Source organism: Podarcis bocagei (genome assembly GCF_964188305.1).
Source record: "Podarcis bocagei genome assembly, chromosome: 9".
Classification (NCBI taxonomy): domain Eukaryota; kingdom Metazoa; phylum Chordata; class Lepidosauria; order Squamata; family Lacertidae; genus Podarcis; species Podarcis bocagei.
In genome coordinates, this window is record NC_138134.1 from 1,644,788 (window position 1) to 1,670,789 (window position 26,002).

The window sequence follows — 26,002 nt, forward strand, 5'->3', positions numbered from 1 at the left end:
TTGAACAAGGCACAAATAATGTTGGTGGGTCCCCCCCCCTCAAAAAACCCCCTTTCATAAGGAAGCAGAATGAGGCTGTTTGTGTTGCAAGTGCCACATTGTGGAGAGATGGCAAGTTCATTCCAGCCAAACAGCCTTTGGAGATATTCACACAACAACCCCAAACCAAATGTTATCTGCTTACTTACATGCAAGCACCAAAGGTAAAACAGAGATGACATTTTGATTCATGCAATGGCCTTAATTTACCTCTTGCTTCCAAGATATTCCACTTCTCTGGTAAGTGGAAGATGGAGCTAGCCTGAGACTAAGGTAGGGATAGGGGAGATATTAGAGTCAGTTCACATTTAGAGGCAAAGTGACCTTACTGACACTTTCCTAAACAATATGAGAACAGCATCACAGCCGTCCTTTGAAATTTGCACCTCTTCGAATTCTGCAACGCAGTTCTTCAGCCACTCAATGTACACAAAAATGCATTGACTGAGGCAAAGTGTTCAGAATGATGCATATATATTAAGGAAAGCAACATCGAATTATGCATTAAGTTTGAGGAAATTGCTTTGCAGAAATGGGTGTGTTAGGCAGCATTGCCTACAAAAATGTGTTTATTAGGAGAAATTCACACTAAATTTTATTTACCGTATTTTTTGCACCATAACACTCACTTTTTTCCTCCTAGAAAGTAAGGGGAAATGTCTGTGCGTGTTATGGAGGGAATGCCTACGGGTGGCATACCTACGGATTTTCCTCCTCTAAAAACTACGTGTGTGTTATGGTCGGGTGCGTGTTATAGAGCGAAAAATACGGTAATTCTATTTTTTTATTAATCAAATTGTGGAGAAGTGAACTGAAGACTAGAGAAATAAGAAATAGAAAGTATCCAAAGGTTGTAGTATTTTAAATGCATTTTTGTGGGAATTTCTTCCAATTTACACATTTTTGTAAATTGTATAGTAAAATGTCCCAAAATGGAATGTATTGCTGGATGTTATTTTCCCATCCCCTGCCCTCCCCAGCACTACCTATGTTAAGTTGTGCTGATACTTTTTCCTTTTAGAATAACAGAATTGCAGATTGGAAGGGACCCACACGGGTCATCTAGTCCAGCCTCCTGCAATGCAGGAGCCACAGCTAAGGGATCCCTGGCAGATTAAAGAAAGTCCACCACCTTGTGTGAAGCAACTGACAAACACCACCACCACCACAACGTACTCTTAAAGTTCTGAGAGTTGCAGTCCAGGTGTAGCATGATTTCCCTGGTATTTTCAGTGGTGTCACTATTTCTCGTCTTCTCCCTCCTCCTGTCTGTCTCTCTGCCTATTAAAAAGGAAAGTGTGAAGATGTGAAAGAAAAAAGAATAACGGGAATAATTAAAAGCCTCTTTGTCTCCTGTCAACTTAGCCCCTTTCAAAGCACAGCAGGACTTGGGTGTGATGGAGAAGCTCTTTAAGCCCAGGAAAGCAAAGCCAGAGCTTTTCAAATGAGGGCCTAAATCAGCTCCCCAGGGGTAAGAATATTTGAAACCTTTATACCAATGCATTTACGAAGTTGGGTGTCCATATGGATGCAGAAAGCTGCCACAAACCAAGTCGGCCATTCCACAGGTTGGTTCACACTGATTATTTGCAGTGATATTCCAGGGTTTCCTAGCAAAGTTGTTCCCAGCTCTGCTTGGAGAAGTCAGGGGTTGAACCCGGGTTCATGTGCCTGCCATGCAAGCGCTCTTCTACCCACTGAGCTGGGGCCCCCTCCCACTGCTCCAAAAGGGAGACAGACAGGGCCAGGGAGAAGCCACAACGGAGGAATTGGTGGTTGTCTATGGACTAACCTGTTAGCTGCCTCCGAAACTAATGTGTGGATTGGAATTCAGTTACCTACCAGCTTTCACACTTTTCCAAATGCAAAATGTTCTGACAAACAGTTCTTGGCTCAAAAAAGAAAATTATTTTTAAAAAAATTAAAAAGGAAAGTTAAAGGGAAAGCATGTGTATCTTGAGATAAATTGCATTTATAAATGTTTTGATTTTTAAAATGTATTCAAATACATATGGATATGTGCATTTTTCTGTACATATATTTAAAAACAACAGCCACAAATCAACCTGCAGAAAGGATGGAATTGGCTCTTGAGAAATAGGGGGTTGCTTCTAGGGTTAGTCCTTCTCAGAGTAAACACATTAATGTTAATGGACATGACTGCTTACCACATCCCTCAGAGAAGACAGGATGTTTGGTTTCTTCGTTGCATTTTACCCTCACGACAACCATGTGAGGTCGGGCTTGGGCTGGAGGCTATGCCTGGCCAATGAACCTGAAGGGAGGATTTGAATTTGGTGCTCTGTGCTTCTTCTCCAGCACAGTCAGGCCCTACTGCTGCCCTCCCAGGACAGATCCATGCCATACGTTTAAAGCACTGCTGCATATCTACGACTTCTCCCAAAGAATCCTGGAACTGCAGTTCCCAAATACACAGCTGCAATCCTCAGCACCCCTAGCAAACTGCAGCTGCCAGGATTCTTTGGGGAAAGCCATGTGCTTTAAATGTAAGGTATGAATACTCCCAAGGGTCATTAGTCCAGCCCCCTGCAATGCAGGAATTGCAGCTAAAGCATCCTTGACAGATGGATGTCCAAGGAAGGAGAGTCCACCACCTCCACTGTCAAGCAGCTCTTACTGTGAGAAAGTTCTTCTTGAAGTTTCACCGGAATCTCCTTTCTTGCCACTTGAATCCCTGCCTAAGATGTGTAAGACCTTGCTGTTGTTTGGGACTTGAAGCCGTGAGGGTAATTTCAGCCTCTAGCCCAGAAGTGTGTTTGATACATCAAAGACAGCAAGCGAATGGCAGGTGTGCCATCCCAGCTGCCTGTCCTGAGGTCCACACAAAGGGGCAGAGGGTTCATGAGCTTCTGCCGCAGGACTGGCAACACAGTGAGATGGTTCTTCGTTAATCAGAGGAGATTAAAACTTGATTAGTGGAAAGAGCATCAGTGGCCAAATAGCCCCTCCTCGTGTCTACCTGAAGTGGGCTGGAAGTGTAAGGATGAAAACAAGGAATCCCAGGCTTGTGGGCTGACATTTAAGATGAATAAATTATTTAAGGCTCCAGTTTATGAAGCTGGGGGGATTTTCTTCTTCTTCTCCATTTGCAAGCAATAGAAGAAAAAAGAAATTGGCTTCACAAATTCACATGCATTGAAGTGCCTGTTATAGTTACTGGAATCTAGTTATTGTCATCACTGAGTGCCTAATCCTATAGCAGGGCTGAAGTGCAGAAGTTGCCCTCTAGGAGCCCCACGTGGAAGCTGCTCTCTGTTTCCTACCAAAACATTAAGCTGGGAATACAATCATAAGAAGGGAATTAAATATGTTTCCATTCCGAGGGAGGGCCATGGAAGTGCTTGTGTCGTGGCACTCCTATCCTTATTATTGTCTCTCCTGTGGGACTTAGGGGCGAGACACCGGCATGGGGGTGGGGGGGCAGGACAGAACCAATACTGTGGGAGGGGAGCATTTCAGGGCAAACGTTGCACCCCAGGAAACATTCCTGCAAAATGGCAGGGGGTGCTCACCTCTTCCTGAGCACAAGGAAGCTTCACCCTCCCTTTGACTTGGCTTTCTGACGTGCCCTCTCCTCGCCACAGCTGCTTCCTATGCTGCACATCAGGATGGTGGAGCAGCCCCTCATTGCCTGGGCTGCACAGGAAATTCTGGCTCACAACTATCCTGCCCAGTCCTGCTGCTAAATGCACAGCTCAGCCACCTCGCTGAGAGCTGCTCATATTCGCCAGGTTTCCTGCTGCACTGCCTTAACTCGCTTTTTGAAGAGAAGCAGCTTCTGTTGATGCTCAGGTGGCCCAGAAGAGACACAGTTGCCCTCAACGTGCATCTCTCCAGTTCAGCTCCCTCCATCTGAGCTCCACATCACCCCTGTGACATCTCACACCAGCAGCTCAGCAACCAGAGCCCCTGCTGCACCAGCAACCTCAGCATAAGCCAAATGAGGCAGCCTCGACGGGAGCGATACTACAAAGGAGCAAGCGGAGGCACAGATAATATTTCCTTCCATTTAGGCAAAGCTCCCTGTCCTGCTGGCATCTCATGGGAAGGGCTGACCCCTGTTAGGACGGCCATGTCTAACAGAGCTGGAACCTAGCAACAATATTGATCTAGGGCTCTTTATCTTCTCCAGTTGCACACCTGTGCAACTTCAGGACTCAGTGCAGAGTTCTGAGCACCTGAGCTTTCAGCTTAGGAAGGGTTACTAGTCCTCAAGGTGCTGGTGATTGGTATTTTCTTGTGTCCCTGGTGTGGGCAACAACACCTATGCTAATGTCCATGGTGGGATTAATGTGAGGCAAACAGAGAATGTGTACAACCCTCTCGTAGTGGTGCAGCAATAAGACTGCTAGCATGTTTGCAAAGCCAAGCAAGGTCTGGTCTGGTTTCAAACTGGATGGGGGACCACATGCTGAGATGCCTGCCTTGCAGGGGGTTGGATGAGATGACCTTCAGGATCCCTTCCAACTCTATAATTCTAGGGCGAGATAATTTGGCAATTAATTTCATATCCTGCCCATCAATGCAGTTGAGTAATGTTGGAGAATACAGACTCAATGGAGGGATTTAATATAATTAGAAGAAGGGCTGTAGCTCAGCGGTAGAGCACGCAGAAGGCCGCAGGTTCAATCCCAGCATTTCCTGGTTCATCCTGAAAAGACTCCCTGTCTGAAACCCTGGAGAGCAGCTGACCATCAGTGTGGACAGTAATGAGCTGGACCAATGGGCTTAACTTGCTATAAGGCAGCTTCCTGTGTTCCTATATTACCAGTCTCAATATGCATGGATGAAGCACCTCATTTACACTGCCAATTTGTGCACATTCCAGGACACCATTTGGGATTGTGCCAATTGGTTAGGCAATGTATGAAGTGACCAGTTTGCTCTGTTGGCTTGCATATGCTTGGCGCTGATTCAGATTTGTGAAGGGAGAGGGAAAACAAACTCCCAATCCCCAATGTTTCATTCCCCTGCATGGAGAGGGCTGGTTGCAATAATCTGAGTCCTTGCCACTGAGTTAAAGAGCCCTTTTCTGCTGTTGCTCATCTCTCTTTTTGAGGCTGCTGGAATGAGTCACAACCAGCTGGGACCTAGGACTACTATTATGAGATTTCAGATGTCTAGCTGGTGTGAAAATATCTTAGGTGTGTTGAAGTTGCCCTTGTCAGATTTCTCTACTCATTAGGGGTGTCCTGAGCTCTATGCCTAACCAATTCCAGTTTTCATGTGGCAGTGCCCTGACAGCAATTTTTTTTGGACTACGGCTCCCATTATCCCTGGCACCAGGAGTGGATTTAGGGCAGGACCATCACTTCCACCGTAGTGGGTGCAGAGTCTTGGGGTGCTGCAGGGCGTCACCTCTATGATGTAGTGAACGGAGCAGAGTGGAAGGCGAGAGACAGGGGCACTGAATTTTGGCCTCCCACAGGGTGCTGCTGAAATTTGAAAGACCCGGGCACCATGTTGGGAAAAGCCACTCCGTTTGCCTGTAAACATGCCAGCATCATCTGCAGAAGGCAGTGAAGTCTGGTAATTTTGAACTCTGGCCTCAGTGGTCTCATGGGATGGGCTCTCTTTGGATCAGGATTGGCTAGCCTGGCTGGCAGTGGTGGCCACCAAGCTAGATAGCTTTAAAAGAGGATTAGACAAACCCACAGAGGAGGAGAGGGCTCTCGATGGCTGCTGGTCATAATGGGTATGCTCTGCCCTCCACAGCTGGAGGCAATAATGGTTCCGAATACCACTTGCTGGAAGCCACAGGATAGAAGAGGACTCTTGTGATTAGGCCTTGATTGCTGGTTTCCACAGGCCTCCGGGAAAGCAGGATGCTGGACTAGGTGGGCCATTGGCCTGATCCAGCAGGCTCTTCCCATGCTGTTATGTTTTCCCAAATCCCAGTTGCAACACTCTAACCACTACACCACATTTCCATAGTGCACACACTTTAGATACATTACCATGTAACATTGATTGCTCTGTTTCCTTCAACATCTGGCATAGCAGCTTTGCTACACTTTTTTTGGAGGGGGGGAGTTCTCTCTCATTTGGGCGAGAGAGCCCAGGATGCTTGCTCCAGAGCCCTGCCCTAACTGCCCCCCAGGACTGCCTCATTTCCTCCACTCTTATCCTACAGATTCTTCTGGTCTTATGCCTATCTCTCACTCCATCTTCCACCCACCATCACCACCATTAAGCTTCATCCATCCTTTCTTGACCTAATCCTCCTTCCTGCCTTCAACCCTCACACTGCTTTCTTGAGCAGGAAAAGGGTTAGAGATTCTGCAGAGTCAATTTAAGCAAGCTGACACATGATTTGCATTAGGTTATTTGCATAATATCAAGGGCAGAAGTTCCTCCACAGGACAAGTTGACTTTTGGTCTGAGATCCAAACATGAACTGCCGTCCATTTTGGGCTTGGTGGGGCCAGCAGACAAAGGTCCTTTGTGACAACCACCACAAAGTCTTACAGCCTATAACAATCTCTGGCAGGCAAGCAGCCTGATAAGCAGCAACGACTCTCCTTCAGTTTTATGTAAGTTTATTTACAAGAAAAAGCACACCCAGAGCACGGCCCTCCCACCTGCTCTCATTAACAGTAGTTGCTTTGTCTAACTCATCATCCCTCCCCCAACAGGAAGAACGCCAAAATCCTTACTTTCTTCTCCTTCCCTTCCGTTGTTCTCTGAGCTTCTCCAGTTTCCTTATACGGGGACTGAACAGCTGGCCTGTCTCCTTCCCACTCCCCGAAGACACAGCCTCAGACTCTGGCTTATCTGATGGTTGCCTGGCAACGCTCAGGCCTACTTTCAACTCTTCCTCTCCATAGGAGCTAACAGCTTCTTCCCTGGGAAGGCGGGGGCCAGGCTGCCCTCTCTAAACTCTGACAAGCAGGTCTCAGCTGCAGAGTCGGCCCCTTGCTCGCTTAGCTCAATTTCTGAGGCCAACTCTTCTGCTGCGCCCTGGAGGGTCAAGTTCCTGATACAACCCAATTTGACACCTGTTCAAACTGAAGCTCCGTTGGATTCAATGTGGCTCAGGTTAAGTATGCATAAGAATGCAGCCCTAGACACTTTGCAGAAGAACACAGGGAAGCTGCCTTCAACTGGTTCGCATCATTGTTGCATCCTAAGTCAATATTGTCCAGCCTACACTGGCAGCAGCTCTCCAGAATTTCAGAGCGTTTGCCACAGGCCTACCTGGAGATGTTGGGGATTGAACCTGGGTCCTTCTGCATGCCAAGCATGTGCCTGGCCACTGAACTACGCTTCTTCCCTGCAGCTGAGCACCCAGATCTGCCACACCTATGTACAACCAAGCAGCTAAAGTGCTCCTCCTTCTGCAACGGCACCCTGTACAATTGCCCAGGGTTGTCTGTTGGTGAGATTTGCTTTAGGATTTAAAAAAAAACTGAAGAAGAAAGAAAGAAAAGTTTCCATTGATTTTGGAGACAGCAGGACTGCACAGGTGCATCAATCTGGCATCTTGTCTTTGATCTTTTTATCACCGGGTGCAAAAATCTGTTCAGCTGAAGTGATAGTAAATGTCACTTACAGGAAAGGAATCAACCCTGTGATCTTGGAAACGTCCTAGAATAGCAATTTTCTTCCCCTGTTTTGGAATTCTATTTTTTCTCTTTCATGTGGTCCTTCGTCAGTATAAAAGGAAATTTTACCTAACTATGTCCCCCTCCCCATCTGCAACACTTCCCTGCCCACCTCATTTCCCTGCCCCCCTTCACGCAAGCCCCTTTTCTCCCTCCCACTCTCTCCCATATGTTTCCAAATGACAAATACACACAGATGCTTTGGCATCTTGCTGTCCTTTCCCCCTTCTCTCCCCCCCCCCAACGCCCACTTCCCTTCATTATACTTACCGAGACACCAAGTCACCTCCCCCCCCCGCCTCCTCTGAAGTGTTGCTGTTACTATTAATGATTTTAAAGTGCCAAGGATATGTCTGGAGAGACAGTGAGAGAGGAGTCTTGAGGCCTCAGAAAGTGGATGGTGGCCTGGCCCATTGAGAAGCTGAGGACAGCAGAGGCCCAGGAAGCAGAGCTTCCTGCTTCCGGTCAGTGAGCAGCTGAGCCCATGCGCGGAAGCAAGCAAAACCCAAAAATGGTATAAATACCCCACAAGCAAATCATTGCTGTTCTCAGGTTGCCTAAGGTCGTAAAGTGGGTTACGACATTAAAATACAACATTAAAACACAATATCGAAAACAGTTGAAAACAACTTTCAGTTACGGAAGTAAGGTGCATCTTAAAAATACACGTTTCAAGTGTCAAATGGGTTTGTTTATTAAAATATTGAGATGCTGTCTGTTCTGTAAGCATCTCAAAACAATGCCCTTGAAATATCAGGCCCTAAAGCACTCTTGCATGGGCAGAGGGTGCATTTGCATGCATAGGGGGTTTTCTCCCCCCAACAACACCCCAAACAGAGTTCCCCAGCCCCAAGGATCCAGTTTCTGGGAACTGCAGGCACTGCAGAGAGAGGAGGGAGGGAAGCAAGACTCAATCTGAGCAGAAGAGCCTTTAGGAGCCAAGTCTGTGGCTTTAGAGCAGGGCTGACTAACTTTGGCCTTAGGGCTGCACTCCGCATTGGCCAGCTCACCAGGGGCTGTTTGCCAGTTGGGGCTGGGGACGAATGCACATGTGGGCACCTCACACTTTTGCACACAAAGATGACTCACACCTGCAGAATAGCTGAGGAGAGGAGTTGGGGGGGGCAAGCCCACAAAGCTCTTATTGCTTTGTGATTACTTTCCTAAGCCCATGCTATATGCGCAAGGCACCCTGGAGCAGTTGGAGGATCAGACTAGGGCTTGTGAGATCTGGGTTCTAATCCCTCCTCAGCTACGAAGCCCCCTAGGAACCAGAGCCCTATGGGGGTTTCACTGTCATGAATGGTAAGTGCGAGTCCAAAGGGGGTGCACTGGGGCAGCTGGGGCAGAAGACAGCAAGGGTGACCTCCAGAGAGCCAATCACGGGCAGCCCATCTCATTCTTGCCTCCTGCTGAATTGTACAATGTTGGTTTTAATGAATATATGAGGCCGTCTTGGTGGTTTCCCCCACCACCACATTTTTTTGTAAAGTCTCTTTGAGTTCACTGCGGCAAAATAGTATCTAATAAATTTAACAAATAATAATGGTAGAATTATAGAATTGTGAAGTTGGAAGGGAACCCAAGGGTCATTTGGTCCAGCCCTTTGCAATGCATAAATTTCAGCTAAAGATCCATGATAGATGGCAATCAAACTTCTGCTTAAAAACCTCCAGTGAAAGAGAAAATGCCACCATCCAAGGAAGTCCATTCCACTGTCAAATAGCTCCTTCCATCAGAAAGTTCTTCCTGATGTGGAGTCAGAATCTCCTTCCTTGTAACTGGAATCCATTGGTTTGAGTCCTGCCCTCCAAAGCAGAAGAAAACAAGCTTGTTCCCTCTACCATGTGACAGCCCTTGAGATATTTGAAGATGGCTCTCATATCTCCTCCCAGTCTTCTGCTACAGGCTAGACATACCCATCTTCTTCAACCGTTCCTCACAAGACTCAGTTTCCTTTATTACCCTCCTGTGCATGCCTTTCAGCTTGTCCATCTCCTTCTTAAACTGTGGGGAGGGCCCAGGTAAGTCCCGCCCTGCGTAATTGATCACATGATATGGCATGCACACACCATTTGAATTGCAATGTCCATCAACTGGGGGGGGTCCAGCCCCCTCAAATATTTTATTGGTGGGGTCGAAGGAACCTCAGCCCCTAGGAGTTGGCTCCTATGTCCCTAACCATTGGTCATCCTGCCTGGGCCTGATGGGTAGTTAAGAGTCCAGGAGGAGGAGGACCACAGACCCTGCCCCTGACTGCCTTGTAAGCTGCCAAACACATATTTGGAATCACAAAGGTTAGAGACTTGATCTTTGAGAGATCAATAAATTAATGGAAAGCCACTTCACAGATTGCATTGCGAAAAGCAAGACAAAAGACTGGGAATGCATGAGCGCCGGCTGTGTGTTCATAAACAGGGTTCACGGAGAGACTAGCAGGGAAATCAGGGAGTCCGTGGCTCTCAAGATAGGCGCCACTGGCTCAGCTAGGGAAATGGGGATGTATCCCCTCCCAATTTAAGGAGTCCCATGGAGCTGTTGTTGAGAGGGGGTAGTCCAGTGCTGAGGGAGAATGGGAGGAGAAAGGGGAGCTGTGTGGATGACCTCTTTGTAACTGCAGTGCTAGGTTGGGACACTAGCAATTTCATTACTAAAGCTTTCGAAACTTCCAGACGTGGTAGAAGACTCCTCTTCGGAGTCAGCCAGCGCACCCACTGAGATTAAGGCAAAGTGCAGGGGAGTTATAAAAGAAGGCAAACTGGTCAGGAGAATGGATCTGTGCAGAGTTATTATTCATGATACAGCTATATGGAACCTCCAGATTTAGAGGCAGTCTACCTCTGAACTGCAGCTGCTGGGAGCCAACGGGGGGGGGGGGCTGGTGCAATCATGTCCTGGTTGTGGTCTTCCTGGAAGTGTCCAGTTGGCCACTGTGAGGAACAGGACAGACTCTTGGCTGGATCCAGCAGCATGCTTCTTATGTGCTGGGCCTGATGTGAGAGATGGATCTCCAAAATCTGGTTCATGTTTATGTGTGAAGGCTCTGCACATAGGACAAGAAAAAGGTGAGGCGGAGACTTAGCCATGGGCACCCATTTCAATCGCTCCTGTCCATTGAGCAAGAGCCACACACCCTTTGCCTTCCACCTTTCCTGCTTCTCAGGGACATCTACCCAGCATGACTGTTTCTGCAGGATGCTGCCAATGCTCTTCTCCTCCAACCTGTCCTCAGGACGGGGCAGGCAGCTCCAAGGCGAAACAACGCTATTGGGAGTCTTCAAGGAAGGCTCATTCCCGCTTTCTCATCCCTGGATGATTCTCCTGTGGTGTGAGCCCAGACACCAAGGGTTCTGTGCATGCCACGCTGGTGCCCTCTGTTGGAAGCCAGCAGGCAGTGCTGATGGATGGGAAGCCAGATGTCAACAAGGTGCATGGAGAAAGAGGAGCTGAAACTCCCTGCTTCCCCTTCACAACATGCGCGCATGCACACGAATGAATTCCAAGATAGGGGACATTAGCCTGGAAGGCACTTCAACATTCTGGGTCCCCACCCCCAAGGCACTGAGATAGTTCTCCCTTGTCGCTCCACCTGGTACATAGGCTGAGACCCTCCCTGCCCATGGGCTGTCTCTCCAGAGTGGTGCATGCTCTGGTTATCTCCCGCTTGGACTCCTGCAATGCGCTCTACGTACCTTTGAAGGTGACACGGAAACTGCAACTAATCCAGAATGCAGCAGCTAGACTGGTAACTGGGTGTCAGGAACGTGGCCCCCCAGGGAGCAGCAAAAGGGTCAGCCTCAGACATTGAGCAAGGAGCCAACTCTTCAGCTGAGAGCTGTCTGTCCCTCCTTCCCAAGCAAGTCACTGTTAGCTCTCAGGGTGAAGGAGAGCTGGAAGGCAGCCACAGCAAAGGTGGCCTGCCAGCAGGTAAGTGAGAGACAGTGTCCACTGAGAGGGGGAAGGGGGATGGCCAGCTTTTCAGTCCCCATGCCAGGAGATTGGAGAGGCTCAGAGACTTGCAGAAGGGGAGGAGGAGAAAGGCACAGTTCTGGCATCCTTCCTGTTGGGGGAGGGATTCTGAGTCAGACTGAGCAACTCCTTTGCCGAGAGAGGGCAAGAAGTTTTGCTGTGGATGCTTTGTCCTTTGTAAATAAACGTACGTGGAGCTGACAGAGACTCATTACTGCTTATCGGACTGGTTGCATGCCAGGGATCAATAGCCTGGGAGTGGCCGCAGGACCATATAACACAGGTCCTAAAGGATCTTCATTGGCTCCCAGTGTGTTTCCAATCACAATTCAAAGTGTTGGTGCTTTAAAGCCCTAAACTGTCCCGGCCCAGTATACCTGAAGGAGCGTCTCCACCTCCATTGTTCAGCCCGGACCCTGAGGGTCTTCTGGCAGTTCCCTCACTGCAAGAAGTGAAGTTACAGAGAACCAGGCAGAGGGCCTTCCCAGCAGTGGCACCCTCCCTGTGGAACGCCCTCCCTTCAGATGTCAAGGAGATAAAGAACAACACTACTTTTCAGAGACAGCTGAAGGCAGCCCTGTACTGGGAGGTTTTTAATGTTTGATGTTTTTGATTATGTTTTTAGATATGCTGTAAGCCTCCGAGGGGCTGGGGAAACTCAGCCAGATGGGCAGGGTATATATAAAACTATTATTATTATTATTATTATTATTATTATTATTATTAATAACAACAACAACAACAACAATAACATGGGTCACTACAATTCACATCCATAAGTCACAGTATTGATAGTGATGATGCTAAATCAGCATGGTGCTGTCCAGATGAGGTAGGATTCCCCCATCCAGCAGGACCAGCAGTCAGGGATGATGTGACCTTCCATCGCCTGAAGGTGCCATGCTGACTCTCCTCCCACTATGGGATCCAGTAACAAGAACTAGAAAGAAGACTCTCTGAACTCAGCTTTTGAACAGGGATGGAAGCTTTGTTTCGTTTACTCAGACCATGGATCAGGTAAAGGAGGGCAGGGAGATTTGTGATCCTCCAGATCTGTGATCCTCCTGCTGGCACTGGTGTCTAAGAACACCTGGAGGACCACAATTTTGTCACCCCTGAACTAAAACTTCAGGGGCCAGTCCTAATCAAGGAGAGCAAAAATGAAGTAATACGACAGCAAACTGAGGACCTGTCTATCCTCAAAATCCTTTTGGTTTCAGTACTTTAATGTCACAGAATGGAAAGAATGCACATTCCTTCTGAACTATTAGAGAGCTTTCATTTGACAAATCACTTCTATTGAATGAAATAATCAGTTAAGATAAAGTAGGGGCAACTAAGGGAGAGATACACTAGTCAACATCCTTCTTTTTCAGTTGGGCAGTTCGGAGAGGAAAAGACCCATCTAGTCCAACCTCCTCTTCTCATTGTGCTGCGTGTTCTCACAGTGGACAACCTGTAGGAAGCCTGCAAGCAAGACCTGAGCAATAGATATTTCCAATAGCAGGCCCTGGTGGGGGGGTGTCTGAGCCAGACTGGGACCGCAGGAGGGGCAAACGGTTGCAGACCCTTTGCCCCCACCCCAGGGTTCATAAGAAGAGTCTGCTGGATCAGGCAATGGTCCACCCCGCCCAGCTTCCTGTTCTCCCACTGGCCAACCATTCGCCAGGGGGAAACCCTCAAGCAGGACTCAGGCGCAAGAGCAGCCCCCTCCCCTCCTGTGGCTTCCAGCAGCTGCTCTTCAGAAGCATCGCTGCCTCTGAGCCGGCAGGCAGAGCCGAGCCACCCCAGCTAGTGGCCAGAGATCCCAATCTTGACTGGGTATCTTCCAATCTAGCCAGCCCACATCCCAAGCTTGCTATTTATTTAAACACACACACAGGGGCTAACAACACGATCAACATCCCTCCTCCAGTTTGGTCCTCAGGGTAAGGCAGCTTCATCTCTTAAGATGAACCCCACACCGGCTGCAGATCCAGACTGCATGGAGACAGCTTCATTTGTCTAGAGCCACCTGCTCTGCAGGCAACCAGGGGGCGGGGGAGGTCTTTGTTGGCTGTGGCAGAGAGAAATCTACATGGCAAGCAGACAAGGAGCCCACAGCCATGCCTTATATTTCAAGCAGCCAGCACATGGCCATAAAGTGGTGCTGAGAATGCCATGTTCCGTTTTGCAATGAATGCGGAGTAAAACGCTTCTTGTCCCCTCATGCCAACCATACGGGATTAACAGATCATTAAATTATTGCATTTACAGATAGGTAGCCGTGTTGGTCTGCCATAGTCAAAATAAAAAAATTCCTTCCAGTAGCACCTTAAAGACCAACTAAGTTAGTTCTTGGTATGAGCTTTCGTGTGCATGCACACTTCTTCAGATACACTGAAACAGAAGTTGAATTCAGAAATAGACTGGAAAGAGAAGCTGCTGAATTGCAACTCATTACCAAACTTAAAACCATGGAGAGACCTGGTCTGAACAGAGACATTGGATTCTTATCTCATTATACATGACTAAGCCATTTCTCACCTTCTCACCCCTTGCCTTTTCCTGTAAGACCTATTACAGTCGTTAAGAGTCGTCAACAGGCTCATCTCAGCTATCTGCCAATCTCCCATTCCCACCACCCTTCTGAGTAATACCCCTCCCCACCTTCTCACTATATAGAAGGATCTGGCAACTTCTGTTTCAGTGTATCTGAAGAAGTGTGCATGCACACAAAAGCTCATACCAAGAACTAACTTAGTTGGTCTTTAAGGTGCTACTGGAAGGAATTTTTTTATTTTAAATTATTGCATGTGAGAGAGAAAGAGGGTGGTGGTGGGGAGACACTTTGCAGAACACCCCAGAGGTAACCCTTGGCGTTTCCAGTTAAACTGGTCAGGCAATGGGAAGGACTTGCCTGTCAGAGACTGAAGAGCTGCTGCCGTTCAGAGCAGATGATCCTGGGCTGGGTGAACCAGCAGCTTGAAGGAAGGGCCATAGCTGAGTGGTAATGCAGCTGCTTGGCATGCAGAAGGTCCCAGGTTCAATCTCTGCCGTTTCTATTGTAGGGTTAGGTAGCAGGTGATGAAAAAATGCATTCTCTGCAGGAGACCCCAAAGAACAGCTGCCAGTCAAAGTAGACATCTCTAGGTGGACAAATACCTTAAGGCTTCCTATGTTCCTATTTTTTGCCTCCATCCTGCATGACATCCTTCCCCAACCTGGTGCCCTCTAGATGTTTTTGGACTCAACCCCAGGCAGCACATTTACACAACATTGAGCGTGACGGCAGTTGTAGTCAAAAGCATCTGGAGAGTTCCAGATTGGGACAGCTGTTGTCCAAATTAGACATTTCCCATGTCTCTGCTGACAACAGCTCATCCAGGCACTTCCATTGGACCTGGGGATCAGCTGCAGTTCTCGTAACAAAAGTTGAACTCCATGTGCCCATTCCAAGAACTTCACCTTATCCCATTTACAAAGCAAATCTTTAGTTTGGATTTCTTATTAGGTGGATGGAAAACATTGGCCATGAGTTAGAACTTGATTCCTGCCCCCATTTCCCAATTATCCCAATTGCTGTTTCTCATAATTGAGCAATTGCATCCAAATCACCCTTGATCATTAAGGACCACTTTGCAGGAGACACTGAGGCCTGTCCCAGTAGGATCTCCAACATTTGTCTAGCTGATTTCAGTTACCCACTGCCCAATCAGGGATGTGTTCTGAATGCCCTTGACAGATTAGAGAACTGGGCAAAAACAAACAAGATGAATTTTAACAGGGAGAAATGTAAAGTATTGCACTTGGGCAAAAAAAATGAGAGGCACAAATACAAGATGGGTGACACCTGGCTTGAGAGCAGTACACGTGAAAAGGATCTAGGAGTCTTGGTTGACCACAAACTTGACATGAGCCAACAGTGTGACGCGGCAGCTAAAAAAGCCAATGCAATTCTGGGCTGCATCAATAGGAGTATAGCATCTAGATCAAGGGAAGTAATAGTGCCACTGTATTCTGCTCTGGTCAGACCTCACCTAGAGTACTGTGTCCAGTTCTGGGCACCACGGTTCAAGAAGGACACTGACAAACTGGAACGTGTCCAGAGGAGGGCAACCAAAATGGTCAAAGGCCTGGAAACGATGCCTTATGAGGAACGGCTAAGGGAGCTGGGCATGTTTAGCCTGGAGAAGAGGAGGTTAAGGGGTGATATGATAGCCATGTTCAAATATATAAAAGGATGTCACATAGAGGAGGGAGAAAGGTTGTTTTCTGCTGCTCCAGAGAAGCGGACACGGAGCAATGGATCCAAACTACAAGAAAGAAGATTCCACCTAAACATTAGGAAGAATTTCCTGACAGTAAGAGCTGTTTGACAGTGGAATTTGCTGCCAAGGAGTGTGGTGGAGTCTCCTACTTTGGAGGTCTTTAAGCAGAGGCTTGACAACCATATGTCAGGAGTGCTCTGATGGTGTTTCCTGCTTGGCAGGGGGTTGGACTCGATGGCCCTTGTGGTCTCTTCCAACTCTATGATTCTATGATTCTATGCCCTGCAGACTGTGCTGTTTTGTGTGCGCGCATGCATGTGTGTGTACTCCACTTGGGGGGTTACAAAGGGCTGCTGCAGGGGAAGATCTAGAATTTCAGGGGTATCAAAACTCTGAATAAGGTTGCACACACCTTTCTGAGGAAGGGGGGAGACAACCCAACATAAACACTCATGATGGTCTTGGACCCCTCCAACATCACTGAAGAACAAGGGTGTGCAGCCAGAGGGGGAGGAATCTGGGACTCTCCCTCCTCCTCTCTCTTCTCACAACAGAGAAGAGCTGATGACTGTGTAGAGAATTACCAAGCTTACTTCTTAGCAGAGCACACGGTTGAACTCTGGAGCTCGCTTCCACGAGAGGCAGTGATGGCCACCAACCTGGATGGCTTTCACAGAGGACTGGACCAATTCATGGAGAAGGATTTCCGTGGCTACCAAGCGCAATGGCTCTGCTCTGCCTCCGTGGTCAGAGGAAGCAACGCTTGTGAATGCCCGTTGCTGGAAACTTCAGGAGGGGAGAGGGCGCTTGGGCTCGGGTCCTGCTTGTGGGTTTCCACGGGGGCATCTGATTGGCCCCTGTGAGAGCAGGATGCGGGCCTGATCCAGCAGGCTCGTCTTCGCTCCCATCTCTCTCCACCGTTTCCTTAGGCAGATCTCCGCCTAAGAAGAAGATCCTCCCCCGCTCTCTTTCTGCTATCTCTGGGCTTCCCATCTGTGAGAGACGGAGAGAGAGATTTCCACACCCAGAATCAACCTGCCCCTCCCGCTTCTCTCTTGGCTCACTACCTTCCGCCTCGCTTGCTCCGGGCTTAGTAGATCATTACAGGGAGGGCGGCGGAAAAAGCGGGCGAGCGAGCGAGCGGAGAATGGATCCCGCGCTTGGCTCCCTCCTGCTTTGCCTTTGAGGTCCCCCCCCCCAACGCATCCAGGGACCCCCCTCCCCTTCCTCGCGCACCTGGATTGTTCCGGCGGCGATTAGCATAACTCGCCCCCTCCCTGCAGTCAGGAAGGAGGCGGCCCCATTGATCGGTGGCTCCCCTCCCTCCCTCCCTCCGCCCTCCCCTCCCCGCGCGTCCCTCCCTCCCGTTTCCAAGCGGCGACCGTCCCAGCGCAGCGCGCCGCCCGCTTGCGCGTCGACGGGGCGACGCGCGCCGCTTCCCGTCGGCTGCCCGCTGCTCCGCGCCCGCGCCCCGTGTGCCGCCGCTCTTCCCGGGCCGCGCGCCGTCGCACCTGCCCTTCGCCAGGCGCCCTGAGGAGCCGCCGTTGCCGAGCCCGACGAGGGCCTGCGGGAGGGGCCGGGCGGTGGCCCCGTCGTGCCGGGAAGAGGGCGAGGCGCCGCCGAGTCCCGAGTGGAGCGAGGACGGCCGGAGAGCCAGCGCTGCTGGTGCGCTGGGCGGGCGGGCGGCGCTCGAGGGCGAAGCGGGCGATGCCATTTCTTGGCGAGGGAGACGGGCGGCCAGCATGAAAGATGCAGGTGAGGGGCGCCGGGGGACTGGAGGGGGGAGGCTGGTGAAACGGGGGGGGGGGGTCCGGGCGGGGCGGGGGCGAAGGTGAGGGATGACTTGGTCTGGATTTTGATCTTGGGGGGGGGGGGGTTGTCAAGGCATAATTCGCGGCTCCGGGGATTGTGCTTCTCCGCTGTAATAGGTAGTGGGGCGGGCGGGGGTCGCCTGGTTTGGTGCCAGAGAACCCGAGCCAGGTTTAATAGGAGGGAGGGGAGCGGGGGGGGGGCTTCTAATTTGCTGCCTTTTTACACAGTGCTCCAGATTCGATGCTGTGGCGATGGAGAGCTTGCTAGAGGTGCGGGGGCGGGGGGCGGAGAGATCCTCCTTTGCCCGTTCAGAACTCCGCTCTAGATGTGTGTGTATTTATCCTTTTCAGAATCAGGGCGGGGGGCTGTGGAGATTTCGGGTTCCTGGCTCTTTTGAGATTCTCGGGGTAATGGCTGCCTGCCTTTCCCGCGATTTAGGGCTTTGTTTTGTTCCCCACCCCCCAGCTTGATTGAACCGGGTGGGCTGCTCCTGCCTCGATTGGGAAGGGGGTGCACCAGATTTGGGGTTCAGCTGCGAGCTTGAGGGGGTCTGCTCTGGGAGCTGATGTTGGAGGGGCAGTCTGCACCAGTCCGTCCACAGCCAGCCTCCTAGCATGCAGTCTCGGTACTCCTAGCTGTTAACAAGGCAGTAATAGCCCACCATCACCCCCCCCTTTCCTGGGTCTTCGGGGTTTGCCCTATGGAGCCTGCTGGCTTGGGGTGAATTTGCTCTGAGGTTAGTAAGCACTGGCTGATTTTATATATGCACCAGGAGAATAGTTGGGGGTTTTTTTGGGGGGGGTACATGCAGGATAAGCTGCGTTCCTTGGGAGTGACATCTGGGTGTGTTTATTGTCTAGCGATGCCTTTTTCTCCCCTTACCTTTGCCAGGTGTGTGTTCGTGTTAACAGATGTGGGGCTGTGTAGGTGTTGCTTGAATCGATGTTCGGGTGTACCATGGTGCTATGTGGCATTATTTTTGGACTAAGGAAGGAGGAGGGTTTTAAATGGTAAAAAATGAGGGATCTCTCTGGGTGGATCCTGCAATGGACGTGGGGGTTGAGGTGTTGCCTTTCCCTTCTGCATCATCTCTGGGTCTTTTGTCCCAGGTGAGCGTTTCTGGGTCGCCTTTTCTTATGCAATGCGTGTCCCTTTCTCTTTTGTCCCGATCTGCGATGGTTGTGTGTGTGACTGCCTTGTAGAAAGGGATAGGGACTGGGTGCTTCGGGGCAGATCTGTTATCAGAGGAGACCTGTCAGTTCTCTTTCTGTCTCTCTGGATGTGTTTGCGCACCAAACAAGGGGTCTAGAAGAAAAGGGTGTCGTTGGGGGTCAGCCCTTTTCGAGTGCAGGAATGTGTTGCGTTGCAAGAGGATGAGTCGAGAGAGCCTCCCCCCTCCCCCCCCAGCAGCCAAGGCACAATGTTTTCTTGGATGATGATGGAGGCTTTTGTTTTTTGGTTTTTTGACAATGCCTTCCTTCCTTCCTTCCTTCTCCCCACCTCCCCACCCCTCGACAAAATCACTCACTGGCTTTCCCTGTGGCCACACCAGCTGCCCCGGCCTTAGGTCTCCATGTGAGGAGAGTTGCATCCCTTGCACAGCCATTGCCCCCACATCTTTAGCTGGAACCCACGGAACCCCCTTATCGCCTTTGGGAGGAAGTGTGTGAAGCAGGGGGAGGGGCAGGTACTTAGATGGGGTTGAGAAACAGGCTGCACAGGGTTCCCCTGGCATCAGGGTGAATGGCTGGGCCTGTTCAGGGTTGCCCTGATGGGCCCTTTGGCCCCTGGGCAGAGGGCTGGGAATCGAACATTGGTGACCCTCTGCTGGATGTAACTGGGAGGGTCGGCAGAAGCAAAGTTCCCCTCAGTGTCCAGGCCGGCAGCCAGCTGGGTTTAAGGTTATTGTTTACCTGGGTGTCCTAAACTATAAGGAGGCAGTTAAAAGCCAGGTTACTATCAAAGCAGGTGCCTAGTCCCCCCCCCCTTTCCTTCTTATTGATTTAGTTAAGTACAAATATAACAAACAAGGAAGAAACCAAATAATCAAAAATGTAAACCATAGCAGTTGCAGCCTGGGAGAGCAAAAGCACAGTACAGTGCAGAGATTTTAAGCTGCCTAGGAATCACATTTAGGAAGCTGCCATATGGCAGATTAGACTGCTCACCCACCTAGCCCAGTGCTGTGGGCTCTGATTGGCTGGGATCTCCAGAATCTCAGACTTAAGAGATATTTTATTGCTTGGTCCCCTGGACTGTAGATGTTGAGGCATAGAACCTGGGACCTTCTATGAGCAAAGAATGTGCTGTGCCCCTTGGCTATCTGACCCCGACACTCTCTGCTGTCTGTGGGCTGATTGAAGTGGCTTAGTGACTTTGCGCATGCCCAGTGGCACTACTTGTATTTCTGGCATTCCAGGCCATGTTCTGGTACTAAGAATGGGACATCTAGAAACGGAAGATGCCAACCAGTACATGAGCCTTAAAAGCTGATGAGTTAGCTCATGGTACATTGTGCTCCTTGTGCATTGTTGGCTCTTTGGCCTGGCAGTGGCTTCTGGAGACTTCAGCAGAGCACCTTCTCAGCCTGGGTACCTGAGATCCCTTTCCGTTAGGGATGCCTGGATCTGGGACTTTTTCTGCTTGCAAAATTTGTGCTCTGCCTCTGAGCTTCCAAGTAATAATTTTAATCATAATTTCGTTATTTATATGGCGCCCATCTGACTGAGTTGCTCCAGCCACTCTGGATCTACATACATCAGAGATTTAAAGAAGGCAATGGTTTGAATAAGGGCTCTGTGTGTTTTGGAAGCTTGCCAAGTCCCCATCACCAGAGTTAGCTCAACTCAAAAGTATTCATCTGTATGAGATTGCTTGACCTCTGGACAAAGAAACTGACAGACAAATGAAAATGTGCCACATTGACACACAAGGGGTGTGTGTGTGTGTGTGTGTGTACGTCAGCAACTGGTGCACATCTGTGCAAAAGACAGGCAACTCCTCATACGAGTGGGCCAGTCTGGCATGTTGGCCTGAGGATAAGAGGTTTCTCTGGGAGTGAAAAAGCTCAATTGGATTAAGAGGTCAACCTCACCCAGTTGAGGGAGACTGGATTAGGACATGCAGGAGACTAACCTGGAGACCCCAGGACATGAAGAAGTGGTGAAAACAGCTGAAAATGCACAGAAAATGACATTAATGATATTGCTATGATGCCTGCACCAACGTAGGATACAATCCAGCAACTACCAACTGCTGAATTAAATGGGCGAGAGAGCACGTATTTAAATTGAAATAAATAACATTTAAAAGTGCTTAACTGTTGTTAGCTCAGTGCCCATGTTTCTCATATAGTACTTTTGAGTGTCCAGAGCACTTCACCTACAACAGTTGTATAAGGCAGGAGATAAGTATTATTGTTCCCATACTGCAGATGGGGCGACTGAGGCAAAGAGAAAGCGGATTGCCTAGGGCCACCTACTGAGTATAATGAGCTTATGAAAGAGGCAGAATATGAACCAAGAACCTCCTGGTGGAGCAGAAATGAATACCCACCATTTTTTCTCTCCAGAATTCACCAGGCTTCTTTTGAAAGAAAAATGCTGAAGGCCCCCTTGAATTTGTTCTTTGAATGTGAAACCTTGAAACTTGGGGCACTATTTAGACTGTTGATTTTGGCAGGCTTCAAATATCACAACTCACAAACTGTTGCCTGTCAAAAATACTAGCTGTTATTGCAGGTTATGCTGTAGAGTATACTGAATGGCATTGCATTATGCGGCCACAATATACCATTGCATTTCAACAATTTAAATTCTACTGCATGGCACACCAGGGCTTTTCAGGCGGCCTTTGCGATAGCCTCCCACAACTTGGTGCCTTCCAGAATTTTTTTTGCCTACATCTTCCACCATCCCTAACCAGGGGTGACAACTTGAATAAAATATGGGGGGCAGGGTAAGCTCCGCCCCACATAATGGATCACATGATGCAGTGCATGCATCAACTTTGGGGGGGGGCTCAAATATTTTATTAGAGGGGTGAAGACCCCCTCAGCCCCTAGCAGTTTCCTCCTATGTCCCTATTGGCCATGCTAGCCAGAGCTGATAGGGGTTGTAGTGCACAGCATCTGGAGGGCACCAGGTTGGGGAAAGGCTGCTCTGGGGGACGGCAGTGATTTTTGGATGCTTAGCGAGGGTTGCTCCATTAGAAGGATGCTAGACAGACACAATGCCTGCTATTGCTGATCTTCCTGGGCTGAAGGAAGAACAAGATCTACTGGCAGATTCTTGGATAATTTGCAGTAGGCTGGTGAGGTCTTCTGACTCCCAACAGCTGAACCATGGTAACCATGAAAAGTGAAGCTTGTGAGTAGTAGACATACACAGCTAGCGTCAGGAATGATATTTTGTTCATACATAGGTTGCACTTCTGTGCCTGCTTTATGAGCCTCAGTGTTTCCCATCTTAAAAATGGGACTTTAGGCTTCATTGTGCTGCTGTCAATTGCTGTTCCATAAGAATACAGTAAATGATTGTAATAGTTCTCAGCCGTGGTTGGCCTAAAGCTAATTGATTCAGTGTCAACAGATGTATTACTTGGCTTTCTTTGGCTCAGTACGGTTCAGCAGTTATTGCTGGCTGTGATGGCTGCATGCTACCCCCATGAACAGAGGCATTGTGTCCCTGAATACCAGTTGCTGGAGAGCACAGGGTGGAAGAGGGCTATTGCACTCATGCGCTACCTGTGGACTTCCCATAGGTGCATATCTGGTTGGTCGTTGTGAGAACAGAATGCTGGGCATGCAAGGCCTTTGGTCTGACCCAACCTGGCTCTTCGTATGTTTTCCTGAGGTCCACCAACTGGAGCCAGATGCCGAATGGCAGAGCCAGCTCCTCTTGCACCCCACGAGCCATGCACTGGAACAATCTGCCTATGTAAGTCAGGGCTGGCTCTGCTCTGAGGCAGGGTGAGACCAGCATCTCAGGTATCAGGTGATGGGGAAAGTGAAGGCAGCCCCCTGGGTGTGGCTCCTAAGCACTGTGGCTCCATCCTTCTCCTAGAGGACCAAGCAGGGAGATTCATGTCCTGTCCCTCAACCCAATAGCTAGCCTGCTGCCCACAGGAGCGACGGAGGTCGCTGGACGTTGCAGTCCCGTTATCAATATTAAAATGAGATTCACTTGCCAGTGCGGTCAGTTTCTATATGTGGGAAGGTCATGGTGCCACCTTGCACTTCTCCCCAGGCAGCAAAACACCTTGGGCAGCCCCATCCCAGGCAAAAATCTGCTTCTGAGTTTCTCTCAGAGCTCCAGGGCTTCTTCTCATTCAGTTCAGTTTGTATGTGACAGGAACAGCAAATGTGCTGTGTGCTGTGTTTTTAGGGAAGCGCCCAGTGCTGATCAGGCATCCCACCTGCTATCCAATTCTTGCTGAAATAATATCTACCTAATTAAAGAAAACATGGGGGGGGGGGAGCTTTGATGCAAATATTTTTCCATGGAGCAAAACTCCATAATCAATAAATGTAGATCCTACCACTTTCCCTAGACACAGTCCATCACTTGGATACTTTCAGCACAGCCAAGGAGAACCTCCTGTCTGAAGGCCCTTCCCAGCTCAGCCTGCCAAAAGTGTGCCCTCAAACTGTGCTCCTGTCTGAAGGCCCTTCCCAGCTCAGCCTGCCAAAAGTGTGCCCTCAAACTGTGGTCCTTCCTCTTCCTTCCCTAGATGAGAGTGGAAAACGAACATACAATCCATTAGATTACTGCATAGAGCATCACACATACACTCCCCCCCCCCCCATGCAAGCTCCTTCAGAGACATCTCCCGTGATGCCTTTTTGGAAGTAGTCTTGAAGTGGTTTGAAAGTGGTGGCCCTGATCCCAGATAGCAACCCGCTCTTCTTTCTCTAAGCAGTTGTGGCTTTTATTACCAGAAGGAGCAATTTTGCCTCTAGCCCTGGGCTTTAAAATAGCAAACAGAAGAAGAAGAAGAAGAAGAAGAAGAAGAAGAAGAAGAAGAAGAAGAGTAGCCAGAGCAGATGTTTCTGTTCTCTTTCTGTCTTCTGTTGCTCTGGGCTTTGTGTGCAGAAAGATCCAAGTTCAGTCTTGGGCATTTTCAGTTACTAGGCTTCCAGCTAGGATGGAGAGACGTGATTTGGGGGCTTTGGTGGACTGCTCTTGGCCTACTCTGGTGTCAAAGTAGATCAAGAATGGTGGGCGGACCTTTTCAGCCTAAGGACTGCCAATCCTTGTGGGGAACTTTCCAGGGGCTGCATGCCAGCAGTGGGTGGGGCCAAGGTAAAAGGGGGAGGAGCAACACATATAATAATTGCCTCCACATGGTAGGCTAGTTCCTACACACTGTCTCACATCCCTCTCTTTCCTCTGTCTGGGTGAGCCAGAAGAATTTCCAGAGCTTCAATACATATTCCAACCAGCCAAACTGAGGTGGCCATTGGCGTGCCCAGGGCAAGAGCCCCCCCAGGCAAGATGGAGAGGATTTCATAGAATCATGGAGTTGGAGGGGACCAGGAGGGCACCTAGTCCTGCTTCCTGCAATGCTGGAATCTTTTGTCCAACATGGGAAGTGAACCCAAGCCCCCAAGATTGAGTCTCGTGCTCTGCCATGTGAGCTCTCCATTGAGTGGGGGCTGCATTGGGCCGATGGGCCTTGTGCCCCCCCCCAAAGCAGATGGTCCTGTATCCTTCTCCAGTCCAGTGCCCTCAAGCTGTATTGGGCTACATCACCCTTGGCTGCACTTACTGGAGCTGATGGGAAATGTGCTCCAAAACATTTTGAGGGCATTTTAGGGAAACAAGCAGAGCTGTGTAGGATCCTGGTGTTAAGCAGATTTAGGCGTTCCCTTCAGTGAAGGTGCGACCTTGCTTTCCTTCAGATCACGCCCCAGGGGCAAAATGGTGAGGGTCAAAAGCCTATTCTCAATCCAATTCATCACCCCCAACCCACATCTGTAAAACCTTTGAGAATGAGTAAGAATTTTATGAGCACATGCTTTGGGAGGATAGGAATTTTGTCATGAATGTCATGTAGGAAGAAGGAGTTTTGGCTCATGACAGCTTTTGCCACCCCAGCGCTGTGGTGGGATGAGATATCCCAGCCAAAATTCTTCCTCCTGCACAACTGTTCTAGGCTCAGGAGCCCTGTCTGCCTTTTCACTCTGAACCACTCTGATGTCACTGCAAATGTCTGGTAGTAAATGTCTGTATAATCCCAAAACACAGCATACAGAATGCATCAATTACAAATCCTTTCCCCAAGTTGGGAGAGGGGGCAAAAATGGAGCAGACAAGGTTTGCAGCTTCAGGACCATCCTGGGTTTAGATCAGTGGGTCCCACAGGCTATGGGATTACTTAGGGCTAAGAGGCAAGGGGGCAGCAGAGGCACTGGTGGTGTAAATGGCTATCGGACTTTGAAAAGCTGGTATCCCTGGATCAAGCTCATCAGTTTTGTTCAACAAATTACACTAGTTTCGGCTGGATAAATGTGCAATTCATTCTTCCTGTTTTGAATTTCACTGTGCTGTTTTCTTCCTTTGTAGATTGTGCAAACTTCTATTCTCAATAATGGTTTTTGTAGAGCAGGGCAGGGGGCTCTGGGGATGAGTGATGGAACCAGAGTGGTGGTGGCCCCAAATGATGTGGGGACCATTGGCTCAGGTGGTAGGAAGCATTTCTTTTTCTCCCAGGCTGTTGTCCAGGCAGAAATCTTGGCGTGTATATCCTCCCCCCCGCCCCCCTCCAACACCACTTCTTCTATACAGCCAAACATCTCCACACGCCAATTTCCAGTTGGGAGTATGGTCATCAGCTCCACAGAAAATGCCTGTAAATGGAGAAATAACTCAGGAATAGTTTGCAGAGAGAGAAAGAGAGACGATACCTCTCATCGCTACAGAGTGGGGCAGGATAGCGTAGGCGCTCCTGTTTTGCAACTTCCAAAGAAATTATTTTTTATTTTATTCTCTAGCCTCACTTTCCTTCTTCTCCAGAATGTTCAGGGATGCACATGTGAAATCCCAGAGACTCGAGGATTGGCAGAACAGCACCCAAGCCGCTGGGTAATGCAGCTGCCCTAACAGTCAGGGTCTTGATGGACTGGATCTACTATTCTGACCCTGTGAAAAACAGTGGGGCTTGTATGTGAAGGGCTGGTTATTTCCTGGCTAGGGTTGCCAACTATTTCCCTGGCCCTTGCTCCCATGCCTTTAACAGCATTTGATCACCAGTTGTTCTTTTCTCCAGTCTTTTGCCCTTTCCAGGGTTCAGCCCTCTTCACATTCA

General features: G+C 49.3%; 1 protein-coding gene across 4 annotated transcripts in view; it reads left to right on the forward strand.

The window, feature by feature from the left end:
• The window catches only part of LINGO1 (leucine rich repeat and Ig domain containing 1), a 675,027-nt gene that overhangs the window by 586,543 nt on the left and 62,482 nt on the right, over positions 1 to 26,002 (forward strand). The window contains exon 1 of one of the 4 annotated variants that reach the window (XM_081207712.1): positions 17,486 to 17,638. The exons of 1 other annotated variant lie outside the window; for it this stretch is intronic. In XM_081207712.1, coding sequence (XP_081063838.1) covers positions 17,633 to 17,638 — 6 coding nt within the window. In that variant the 5' untranslated portion in view covers positions 17,486 to 17,632. Of the gene's footprint in view, positions 1 to 17,485; positions 17,639 to 17,939; positions 18,103 to 18,126; positions 18,432 to 26,002 lie in introns of those variants that run through there. 2 more of the 4 variants (XM_081207710.1, XM_081207714.1) reach the window with 2 other exon arrangements.